The sequence below is a fragment of the Elephantulus edwardii genome, unplaced genomic scaffold, assembly GCF_000299155.1.
Source record: "Elephantulus edwardii isolate Elephantulus edwardi_28Jun2011 unplaced genomic scaffold, EleEdw1.0 scaffold00283, whole genome shotgun sequence".
In the NCBI taxonomy this organism is placed as follows: Eukaryota; Metazoa; Chordata; class Mammalia; order Macroscelidea; family Macroscelididae; genus Elephantulus; species Elephantulus edwardii.
This window is the reverse complement of record NW_006400033.1, coordinates 3,153,381-3,165,916: the sequence shown is the minus strand read 5'-3', so window position 1 is coordinate 3,165,916 and position 12,536 is coordinate 3,153,381. Positions and strand designations below refer to the sequence as shown.

Genomic DNA, 12,536 nt, shown 5'->3' with positions numbered 1-12,536 from the left:
TTTTGAGCTGTGGTGTTGGAGAAGAGCACAGAACATTACTTGGATGGCTAAGAGAAAGAATAGATATGTATGTCTGGGAGAGGGTGCAGCCAGAGTGCTCCTTGGAGGCAAGAATGATGAGGCTTTGCCTCACATACTCTGGACATGTTGCTAGGAGGTGTTACTCCTTGGAGAAGGAAATGATGTTTGGAAGGGTGGAGGGGTCAGTGAAGTAAAGGAAGATCCTCAAACAGGTAGATTGACCTGGTTACTGCTGCAAAGGGCTCTTGTGTGACAGGAAGTGTGAGGATGACACGGGATAGACAAGGTTTATATCTTTTGTTCATAGGGTTGCTATGAGTTGTACTCAACTCGATGGTACCTAACAACAACAATCCATTCTTTCCTTCCCTGTGTCCATCCTATTTTTATAAAGTGGTTCTGTGCTGTATTTGTACTTCTGTAACTGAGTTATTTCACTCATTATAATGTCTTTCAGACTTAACCATGCTGTGTAGTGTTTCATGAGTTCATTGTTTTCAGTGCTGAATAATACTGCAGTGTGTGGATGTACCAGTTTTTTTACCCATTCGTTTGTTGATGGGTATTTGGGCTGCTTCCATCTCTTCACTATTGTGAATAATGCTACAATAAACATGGGAGAGAATACGTATGTTGCATAATAGCCCTGGTTTCTTTTGAGCATGTTCCCAGTAGTGGCATAGCTGGTTCAAATAGCTGGGTCTAATTCCAGCTTTTTAGAAAGTGTCAGACCTTCTTCCATTGTGATTGTACCACAACCATTCCCACAAGCAGCAAATGAAAATTCCAGTTTCTCCACATCCTCGTAGCATTTATTCTTTGTTGTTCTGTTTAACTTTGCTATTTTGCTGTAGTGAGTTCTATATTACCTAGTTTTAAAACAACTCATTTTCCTACTTCACTGTGAGAGAAGATACTGTCTTCATTTTTTCCTTTTGTATAACTTAATATATGGTTATTTTTTTACCATTACAGATTTTATTTCTTTTGTTTTGCAGTTTTATTGTAATTTGAGTGGAAGTTTATAAATAACACTGGGTGTTTGTCATTTTCCAATCAATAGTTCAGGCATATTTTGTTCAATAACATTAATTATAATACAACAGCATCTGGTTCCACATTGACCTTGCTTTCACTATCCCAGTAAGCATTCTTTGTCTATCAGTTAATTTTCTTCTCCTTCTCCATTTCCCTCCCTGGTAACAGTAGTAGATTGATTCTCTCTGTATGTAAACATTTATCTTGCTTATAGTATTTGTTTTTTTGTGATTGACTTATTTCACTCAGATCCCTCTAGACTCATCCATGTTGTGTCCTGTGCCACAACTTCTTCACTGTTTTTCAGTGCTGCTTAGTACTGCACTGTGTAAATAGGCTATCACTTCTTCTTTGTTTTAGTGTAAAGGAGCCATGCATTTTTGCCAGACAGAAATAGTTGTTGAAGTGGTTATTATTTAATTACTGATTCTCCCTTCCCTTTGAGAATTTGAAACGTTTTCTTTTTAGACATAAAAAAAACCACCACAAAAAAAGCCCCCCAAATAGTATAACATGAAATAAGAACATACTTTTTTAAAAATGCAAAGACATTTGACTGTAGTTATGGCTAACATTGAGAAGAAGGGAATTCCAGAGCACTTAATTGTGCTCATGCAAAACCTATACCTAGATCAGGAGGCTGTTATGTGAACAGAGCAAGGGAACACTAACCACATAGTTTAAAATTAAGGAGTGTGCCAGGGTTGTATTCTCTCTCCACACTTATTCAATCTGTAGGCTGAGCAAATTATTTGAGAAGCTGGACTCTATGAAAAAGAATGTGGCATCAAGATCAGAGGAAGGCTCATTAATAATCTGTGTTATGCAGATGACATGAGAAAGACTTGAAGCACTTGTTGCAAGGGAAAAAAAATAAAGGCTTCAATACAGATTGTATCTTAATGTCAAGAAGACAAAGATTCATACCATTACACCAACATCATCATGATAGATGGAGAAAAGATATAAACAACTTCATCTTACTTGGATCCACAATTACACTCTTGTTACCAGCAGCCAGGAAATCAGGAGATGTATTGCACTGGGAAAATTTGTAGTTTGAGACCTCTCCAAGTTATTGAGAAGCAATGATGTTAGTTTGATAACAAGATGCATCTGATTCAGGCCATGATTTTTCTGATCACTTGCTGTACATCTGAGAGTTGGACAGTGAATTAAGATGATAGAAGAAAAATTTATGCCTTTGAGCTGTGGTGTTGGAGAAGAGCACTGAACATCTCATGGACTGTCAAGAGAATAAACAAATATGTGTTAGAAAGGCTGTGGCTGAAATGTTCTTTGGAGGCAAGGATGATGAGGCTTCATTGCTGTTGTTGTTGTTTTGTGTCATCAAGTCACTTGTGAGTCATAGTGACCCTATGTACAACAGCCCTATACCCTGCTCTACCCTGTTTCAATATTATTGTCTCCGACACACCTACCTCAACTACCCCAGCCACTGAATCAGTCCATATCATCGAGGGTCTTCTTCTCCTGTGCTGTCCCTCCAACCTCTCAAGCATGATGTCCCTCTCCAAGGACTGGTCCCTTCTTTCAACATGTCCAAAGTATGTCAGACAAAGCTTCAGAATCCTTGCCTCCAAGAAGAAACCTGGTTTCAACCTCTCCAGGATATACCTGTTTGTTCACCTAGCTGTCTGTAGTATATTCAATACACTTCTCCAGCACCACAGCTCAAAGGCATCCTTTCTCCTTCTGTCATTCCTAGTCATTGTCCAGATTTCTCATGCATAGCAAGTAATTGCAAAGAACATGGCCTGAATCAGGCACACCTAGGAGGGGCTATTCCTTGGAAAGGGATATGATGTTCAGAAATGTGGATGGTCAGCAAAGGAGAGAAAGACCCTTAACCAGGTGGGTTGACGTGGTGACTGCAGCAATGGGCTCTAGTTTTTCAGGAGATGTGAAGACAGCACAGGATAGGACAGGGTTCAGATTTGTTGTTCATAGAGTTGCTATGGATTGTATTTGACTCAACAGCACCTAACAACAATAACAACAACCTGAATTGCTGGAAGAGATCCATATTGATTCCCACTTAAAAAAAATAAAAAGAGGTGATTTGGCCAACTTGGCAATTATCAACAATATCATTAATATCACATTCAAGTAAAAATCTTGCTGAAGATTACAAAAAATGACTGGAGCAGTACATCAACAGGGAAAGGCAAAAAAGTTCAAACTCTGTTCAGAAGAGACCAGAACATGGGATATTATTTCTATGTCGGACAGATGAATCTTGATTGAAATCTTGCTTGTGTTTTAGTGACTGCACAAATGCATTCAACTGTGGATTGTAATTCATTATGGATAAAATAGAGAATAATTCTAGAATTCAGGAACATTTAAGTGTGCTTAGGTAGAACCTATACATGGACCAAGAAGCAGAAATCTGAACAGAACAACGAAGCACTGCATGGTTTAAATCTGGGAATGTTGTCCGGGGTTGTATCACCCATCTATTCAATCCGCTTCATACTGAGAATATAATCTGAGCAGCTGGACCATATGAAGAAGAATGTGGTATCAGGATTGGAAGAAAACTTAACAGCAATATGCGGTATGTGGGTGATACGACCTTGCTGGCAGAAAAGGAAAGGTTTGTACTTACTGATGAAACTGAAAAAAGACAGCTTTCAGTGTAGATTATACTTCAACATAAAGAAATCTCAGATCTTCACTGTTGTTGTATATCATTGAGTCAGAACAATCCACAGCTGAACCTCCAGCAGTTTTTCAGAGGCAGTAGAGGCACAGGAGGCAATCACCCATCTTTCTCCCATGGAACAGCTGGTGGATTTGAACCATGTGTCTTTAGGATTGCAGCACAGCTTATAAATGGGGTGGGGAGGGGGGAGATCACCATCGTGATAAAAGGAGAACCGTTTTAAGTTGGCTGGGACTTAGTTATATTTGTATCCACAATTAAATGCCAATGGAAGCAGAGTCATGGGAGTAAGTATTGTTCTTGTTAGAAGCTGTCAATTTGAATACAACTCATAAAAAGTCTATGAACAGTGGATCTGAACCCTATTCTATCCTGTGCTATCTTCTTCATTTCTGACATACTTGAGCCCATTGCTGCAGTCACTGAATCAATCTATCTTGTTTAGGGTCTTCCTCCCTTTAACAGACCCTCTACCTTTTCAAGCATGATGCCTCTTTCCAAGGAATATCCCTCCTAACATCATGACCAAAGTATATGAGATGAAGCTTTGCCATCCTTGCCTCCAAGGAGCACTCTGAATGGACCTTCTCCAAGACATACCTATTTGGTCTTTTGGCAGTCCTTGGAATATTCAGTATTCCTCTCCAACACTGTAACTCAAAGGCACCAATTCTTCCATCTTCCTTATTCATTGTCCAGCTCACAGATGCATAACAAGTGATTGAAAAGATCATGACCTGAATCAGGCACACATTAGTTTTTAAAATGACAAAGTTCATTGCTCCTTAATACTTTGGAGAGGTCCTTGACAGAAAACTTTCCTTTGATTTCACGACTGTTGGCACCAAATGTATTGATTGTGGATCTAAGTATGATGAAATCATTGTCAATTTCAATCTTTCACTTCTATTTCAATTATACATCTATCATGACGTGCCTATTGGCTCAGTGATGAAGATTTTTGTTTTATTGATGTTGAGATGTAATCTATATTGGAGTCCGTAGTTTTTGATCTTCCACATTAAGCATTTCAAATTCTCCTCACTTTCAGCAAACTGGGCTGTGTCATCTGTATAACACAGGTTGTTGGTGAATCTTCCTTTGATCTTGATGTCACATTATTCTTCAAAAAGTTCAACTTCTCACGAGATCTAACCAACATACAGATTGACTAGATATGGAGACAAGATACAGTCTGACTTAAACTTTTCTTTATTTTAAACCATATACTGTTCTCTTGCTCTGTTCAAACAACAACTTCATCTAAGTTTAGGTTTCTCATGAGCACAATTAAGTGTTCTCAGATTCCCTTCTCAATTTTAGCCATAATTGTAGTGATAATTTGTTATGATCTACACAGTCAAATGCCTTTGCATAGTCACTCAAATATAAATATAAATAGACATACTTTTGCTATTCTCTGTTTTCAGCCAAGATCTAGCTGATATTAGCAAAGAAATTACTAGTCCCATGGTCTCTAAATTTGAACTTCTGGTAGTTCTCTATCAATATGCCATTATAGCCATTGTGGGATAATCTTAAGCAATATTTTGTTTACATATGACATTAATGTTATTGTTCAATAATTTCCATATTCTGTTGGATCATATTTATTGAAATGGAAACAAACATAGATCTCTTCTAATGGGAGAATCAGTTGCCAAGGATCTCTTTAAAGTACTAAAAAATCAGTGATGCCACTTTAAAGCCTAAGGTGTACCTGACCCTAGTGTGATATTTTCAGTTACTTCCTATGCATATGTTAATTTGGCCAGTGAATAAAGAAGATTGAAGCACTGATGCCTATAAATTGTGGCATTAGTAAAGAGCATTGAAGAGTATTTAATGGACCACCAAAGAATGAATAAATTTATCTTCTAAGAACTGCAGCTAGAGTGCTCCTTAGAAGCAAGGATGGCAAGACTTCATCTTACATACTCTGGCCGTGTGATTGTCATTGTTTTTGTTGTGTACTGTTGAGTCAGAAGGGACCCATAGCTGACCCTTTAACAAGTTTTCAGAGGCATTTAATCACCTAGCCTTCTCCCGTGGAGCAGCTGGTGGATCAGAACTGCAAATCTTTACATCAGCAGTGCAATTACTTACCACTCAGCCACCAGCTTGGTCCCTGGAAAAGGACATGGTACTTGGAAGATTAGGTTGGCAAAAGAGAAGATGCCATTCAATGAGATGGATTGCAACATAGACTGCAACAAGATTAAGAAAAGCACAGGTTGTGAGGACGCTGCAGGATCCCACAGAGGGGCTGTTATGACTTTGAGCTGATCTGACAATGCCTAAAAGCAGTGCAGCCTCTTGGGAGTCTTGGTGGCATAGTAGAGTAAATGTTGGGTTTCTCATTGAAATGCCAACATTCAAACCCACCAGCTACTGCATGGAGGAACTGCAGCATTCTCTTCCTGTTTAGATTCACAGCTTCAGAAAGCTGCTGGAGAATTGTCAGGCATTGGAGCAGTGAGTTTGGTTTCATGTATCATTTGATATTTTTCCATTTCAAACTCTCAATTTTTTCCACTTCCCTTTTGCATCAATCTTATTTGATAATCTGCTCAGCATTCACATTCTCTGTGTATTCTTTTCCTCCTGGGAAAGCATCTCAATCAGTCACAGAGCCCTTTGTTGCTGCCCTGGATGCCCCATTGCACCATTGGTTGCCTGGCTGCATTAATCAAGCTCCATAGACCATACACTCTTCAATATCAATCCCAGAAGAATGTCCCAAGCACAAGAAAAATCATTGCAGAAGTGAAAGTTCTGTGCTTGTTGGAGGTAATTGGGAGAATGAATGCAAAGGATAGTCTAAATTCCAGCCCTAGAGTAATTTCCCTTACATAATTTTTTTACACGCATGCATACACACATATTCATGGAGATTCAGTGAAATATTACAGATTAGAAAACATTAAAGGAATTTGCAATCTGTTTCCTGTTGTCTCTAAGGGTTAGAATTCTACTTGAAAACTGATAGCAATCTCCAGCTTTATCTTCAATATGATTCTTCAAATTGTAACTGGTGTTATATGTAGCAAATAAATTGTACCTAAAAATATGCTAAGATTGAGATAATGCAAATATAAGACTTCACGTAGTAGTGTTCAAGACGAAAAGAGACTATTTAAGGAGATAGGATGTACCAGAAAAGAAGAAAATGAATTCTGGTGGTGATTGTGCTGTTTGGAAGGGGAGGTTGAAAACCAGGACTTTGCCACCTCCAGGCAGGTAAAGGAATGACTTGTCTGACCTATTACTGGGCAAGGCGCACCTAGTGAGTAACCAGAAAAGCGCTCTGGCTGGGTGGCCCTGTCAGCCAGCCTTCCTTTGGCGAATCCATTGAATGGGATTAAGGCTAGAATAAGATCAAGAAAGGAACGCACAGTAAGTTAGATGGATTTCAAGCATGTGTGCTGTGTCCATCACAAGTTTATTTTTCAGGTGGGGAAGAACATTTGCAGAAAAGGCATAGTGGCATGGAGAAAAGCAGAGTGTGCATTCTTTGCGCACACACACACACACACACACACACACACACACTCCCCCCTCTCTTCCACGACTCTCTCTCCTCTCTCTCCCTCTCCTCTCTCCTCTCTCTCTCCCTCCCTCCCTCCCTCTCTCTTCCATCCCCCCCACCCCCACACACACCCTCTCTTCCACGACTTCCAGTCTTCCAATCAGAGAGATGAGTAAGCCCCATGAGGGAAAACAGAAAAAGGGATCCAAAAGGAAAACAACGAGAATGTGCAGTGACCGGCGAAAGAGCCAAGAGAACTCACTACCCGGTTTCGCAGTGTGGCTGTAACCTCTAGCTTCCCTAATTAAGAGCAAGGAGGAGAAGGGTGGAAGAGTCCATGTTTTTCACCAATTAGAGGTTTAGGAAATGCTTCAGACACATTGATAGGCTAACTCTTTCAGGCTAGTTTTTGGATTAGGAGCTGTGACTGGCTGTTGTCATGGAGACAGGTTACGCAATGACGCAAAGCGCCCCAGGGTGGCTGCTAGGCAACTGCAAACATTACCAGGCGCATCCTACTTGCTACTCTCAGACTTGCAGGTTAGGCTTTGCTGGGTCTCTGGGGATCCTGAGCGTCGATTTCTCTAAAGAGAACGGGCGAGTCGTTGGAGCCAGAACTTTGGAGCCAGGTCTCAACTGCTGAGCCAGAGATAAAGCAAAACTTTCGAAGCACATAAGGAAAGACTTCGTGAGTCAAGCCATAGACAGGCATTTTTGTGATCACCTCTCAACTAGATGGATTGAGACACCATTACTCTAAGGATGGTGGGGGTCAGATCTGTTTTTCGCAGGGTCACTATGAGTCCTCGCTGACTCAGTGGTACCTAACAACCCCACTCACCATTTTAAAGAAATTGAAAGAATTGAAGCTATCAAGAGACTTGTCCGAGATATCACACTGAGTGATCAAATCTAGATCTGCCCTGTTCCTTAGAATGACCACCAGCCAGCTGAGTATGTCACTTAAAGTGACGACTTTGTAAAACCTGGAGAAGCACTGCCCTTGGCTTTAGCCCTCCACTCTTTTGGAGTGTCTAGAAGATATTTCTCAGCCGAACTGTATTAGAATTACTTGTAATTTGTACAAGAACCCTAAGAAGTGTTTTACATACTCAACTGTGAACAACACTGATTTCAGTACTAGTTGTATTCACTTTATCATTCCTAATCTAGACAAGCACTGTGCAAGGAATTGTTAGAAGTGCAAATTCCTGAACTCTATTACTAGGGTCTTCTAGAGGCTGTCACTGTTCCTAATTTTCTCTAGTTCAAATTCTTAGTTTAGAAGGACTGGGCTAGCTTTGTGGGTTTTCTTTAGAGGCGGACAAATTCAGCTTTCCCTGGTCCTACTCGTTAAATCTCTCTGCTAACCATCCTCCTGTAATCTTTTTATTGTACTATTCATAGATCTTTTCCTGTCACTATCTTTTCCAGGATTAAGGATGGCTTCTCAAGCCACAGACAGTGACTACAGTATGAAAAATGCTGAAGAGCAGCTAGAAGGCACTCTGCTTAAAAGTCAAGGTGCTTTAAAAGCAAAAGAAAGACGAAATTTTTTATCCCCCACAGATAAGCCATTCAACAGTCAAGTCCTAACTTTTAAACACATTACAAAAGCTCAGGAGAAGACAAGAAAGCAACAACAACGATGCAAACTGGAACCTCTGGTGAGTGAGAAAACCAGCATTTTGCTAACTTTTGGACTCTAGAGAAAATTGCAAAATTGGTTTGAGGGAGGAAATAGTTTCTATTATTATTAGTATTATTGTTCTATTTTCTTAATTATTTGACAGAAAAGAGGTATGGATGGCTACTAGCTGCCCAAACAATTCTAGGTGCTGCTGAAATTGAGGGGGTAGAATGGGGAACAAAATTTCACAGTGGATGAACTATTTTCTAGAATTATATGCAATACAGATTCTTAACTACGTAGTTTGTAAGACTCTTTTAGATATTAAAGTCCCATATAATACTGGCATAAGTATAAAATACATATAGTTATACTTTAGTAAGAGTAAATATAAATGTGTTTATCTATTTGTTGTTATTGTTAAGGTGCCATCAAATGTGACTTGTAGTGATCCTGTAAACTGTAGGTCTGAACCCTGTCCTATCCTGTGCCATCCTCATCATTTCTGACATACTCAAGCCCAGCACTGCAGTCACTGTATCAGTCCATATTTTTGAAGGTCCTCCTTTTTTTCCTCTGCAAGTATGGTTTCTGTTTCTAAAGACTAGTTCCTCCTAACGACATGTTCAGAGTATGTGAAATGAAGCTTCATCATCCTTGCCTCTAAGGAGCACACTGACTGCACTTTCTCCAAGACATGTCTGTTTGTTGTTTTTGCAGTCCATGGAATATTCAGTAAGTACTCTTTTCCAATATCAAAAATAAAAAAAATCTTCTGTCATTCCAGCTCTCAGATGTATGGCAAGTGATTGAAAATTCTATGGCCTAAATCAGGCATACGTTAGTCTTTAAGCTGACAACATTGCAATGTTGTCTCTTTCCCTGAGAGCTCACTTTACCAATATAATACATCTTTTGATTTCTTGATTGTTGGTGCCAAGGGTGTTATTGTGGATCCAAGTAAGAGGAAATACTCGACAATTTCAAAGTTTTCTCTGTCATGTTGCCTTTCAGCCCAGGGGTGAAGAGTTTTGTCTTCTTGATGTTGAGATATAATTTATTTGAAGAATGTAGTCTTTAATATTCTGAAGCAAGAGTTTCAAGTCCTTATCACTTTAAGCAAGCAAAGTTGTATCATCTACATAACATAGGTTGTTGATGAATATTCTTCCAATCCAGTTGTCACATATTCTTCTTTATAAGTCATGAATCTTCAATGATTTCGTTAGCATACAGATTGAAAAAGTATGCAGACAGGATGCAGCCCCAATGTACACCTTTCTTAATTTTAAACCATGCAATATTCCTTTGCTCTATTCAGACAACAGCTTCTTGATCTAGGTAAAAGTTTTATATGAACATGATTAAATGCTCTGGGATTCCCATTCTTCTCAAGGTTAACCATACTGTGTTATGATCCACACAGTCAAAAGCCTTTGCAAAGTCAACAAAACATAAATAGACATTTTCTGGTATTCTCTGCTTTCAGCCAAGATCCATCTGAAATCAGCAATGTTACCTCTGGTATCATGGCCTTTTCTAAATTTAGCTTGAACTTATGGCAATTTCTAGTCTACATACTGTTCTAGTCATTTTTGGATAATCTTCAGCATATTTTTATTGCATACTATATTAATGATATTTCTCTATAATTTTATATTCTGTTGGATCACTTTTCTTGGAAATAGGAACAAATTTGGATCTATTCTACTCAGTAGGTCAGGTAGCTGCCTTCCAAATGTTCTGGCACAGTTTACATGCCAATTAGTATCCCATCAATTCCCACGGCATTATGTTTTGCCAATGCCTTCAGTGCACTTTGAACATCTTCCTTCATCACCATTGACTGTTGGTCATACGGTACTTCCTGAAATATTTCAGTGTTAACCAATTCTTTTTGATATAGGGATTCTTTGTATTCTCTCCATATTCTTCTGATGTTATGGATAAAATTGTAAATGATCCAGGAAGCATTTCTCAGCATTGCAACTCGAGACTTAGTGTTATTTTTCAGTTCTTTCAGCATGAGAAACAGTGAGTGTGTTCTTCCATTTTTCTTCTCCAACTCCAGCTCTCTCTATATGAAAATATTTTGCTCTCTTTTTGAGCTGTTCTTAGAAATCTTCTGTTCATGTCCTTTACTTATGCATTTCTTCCCTTATTTTGGCTTCTCAATGCTCTAGGGTGCTTTTCAGAGTCTCTTTAGACATCCATTTTTTTATTATCTTTTATTTCTCTTTGGTCTACGTTATGACCTTTTTTTCTCTTTGTAGGATACTTTTTATGCCATTCTACAATTCATCTGATCTTAGACTATTAGTGTGTAATGCCTCAAATTTATTCTTGAGATGATTTTAAATGCAAGCAGGATAAACTCAAATATTTTGGTACTTCTGTAGTTATTTTCATTACTTTCAGCATCAATTTGAACTGGCAGATGAGTAATTGACTGAAGACCTCCAGGAGCCACCTGGGGCTTCAGCCGAAAGGCCTTCCGGAGACACTTCTGACCCCATTCCAAGACAATATGTTGTTATATGCTGTCAAGTAGTTTACGACTCATAGCGACCCTATGTGCAACATCCCTAAACTCTGCTCTGTCCTGTGCCAATCACACTGCCTCTGACACACCCGTACTGATTACCCCAAACACTGAATCAATCCACCTCATAGGGGGCCTTCCCCTTCTGCACTGTCCCTCCACCCTAACAAGCATGATGTTCCTCTCCAAGAACCTGTCCCTCCTTGCAATTTGTCCAAAGTATGTTAGATGGAGCCTTAGAATCCTTGCCTCCAAGGAGCAGCCCAGTCTGACCCTTTTCAGGATGAATCTGTTTCTTTTCCTAGAAGTCCATGGTACCCTCAATACTCTTCTCCAGCACCACAGCTCAAAGGCATCAATTCTCCTTCTATCCTCTTTAGTCATTGTCCCACTCTCTGATGCATAACAAGTGATAGCAAAGACCATGGCCTGTATCAGATGCACCTTAGTCTCCAAAGAGATACCATTACTCTTCAGTACTTTGGAGAGGTCCCTAACAGCAGACTTTCCCATGGCAATACATCTTCTAATATCCTGGCTGCTGGTGCCGAGAGTGTTGACTATAGAGCCAAGCAAACTGAAGCTGTGAAAAATCTCAATCTCTTCACCATCTATTCTGATGCTGCCAATTGGCCCAGTGGTGAGAATCTTTGTCTTCTTGACATTGAGCCTCAGTCCATACGGAAGGCTGCAGTCCTTGACCCTCTGCAGCAAGCACTTCACGTCCTCCTCAGTTTCAGCAAGCAGGGTTGTACCATCTGCATATCTCAGATTGTTGATAGATCTTCCACCAATCTTGACCCCACATTTCTCCTCATAGAGCCCAGCCTCCTGGATAATCTGTTCTGCAACAGACTGAAGAGGTATGGAGACAGGTCACATCCCTGGCGCATGCCCTTCCCAATTTTGAACCATGCAGTGTTTCCTTGCTCTGTTCTGATAACTGCCTCTTGGTCCAAGTATAGGTTTCTCATTAGCACGATCAAGTGTTCTGGGACTCCCATTCTTCTCAGAGTCAGCCACAGTTTGTTATGATCCACACAGTCAAACGCCTTTGCATAGTCAATGAAACACAGATATACATTCC

The 12,536-nt window shown here is 39.7% G+C and overlaps 1 protein-coding gene across 1 annotated transcript in view; it reads left to right on the top strand.

Moving 5' to 3' along the window:
* Positions 1 to 8,719: 8,719 nt before the first annotated feature.
* DNAH6 (dynein, axonemal, heavy chain 6) overlaps positions 8,720 to 12,536 on the top strand; it is a 383,600-nt gene continuing 379,783 nt past the window's right edge. Inside the window, exon 1 of the mRNA XM_006900399.1 lies at positions 8,720 to 8,944. Within this exon, the coding sequence (XP_006900461.1) occupies positions 8,720 to 8,944 (225 nt within the window). The remainder of the gene's footprint in view (positions 8,945 to 12,536) is intronic.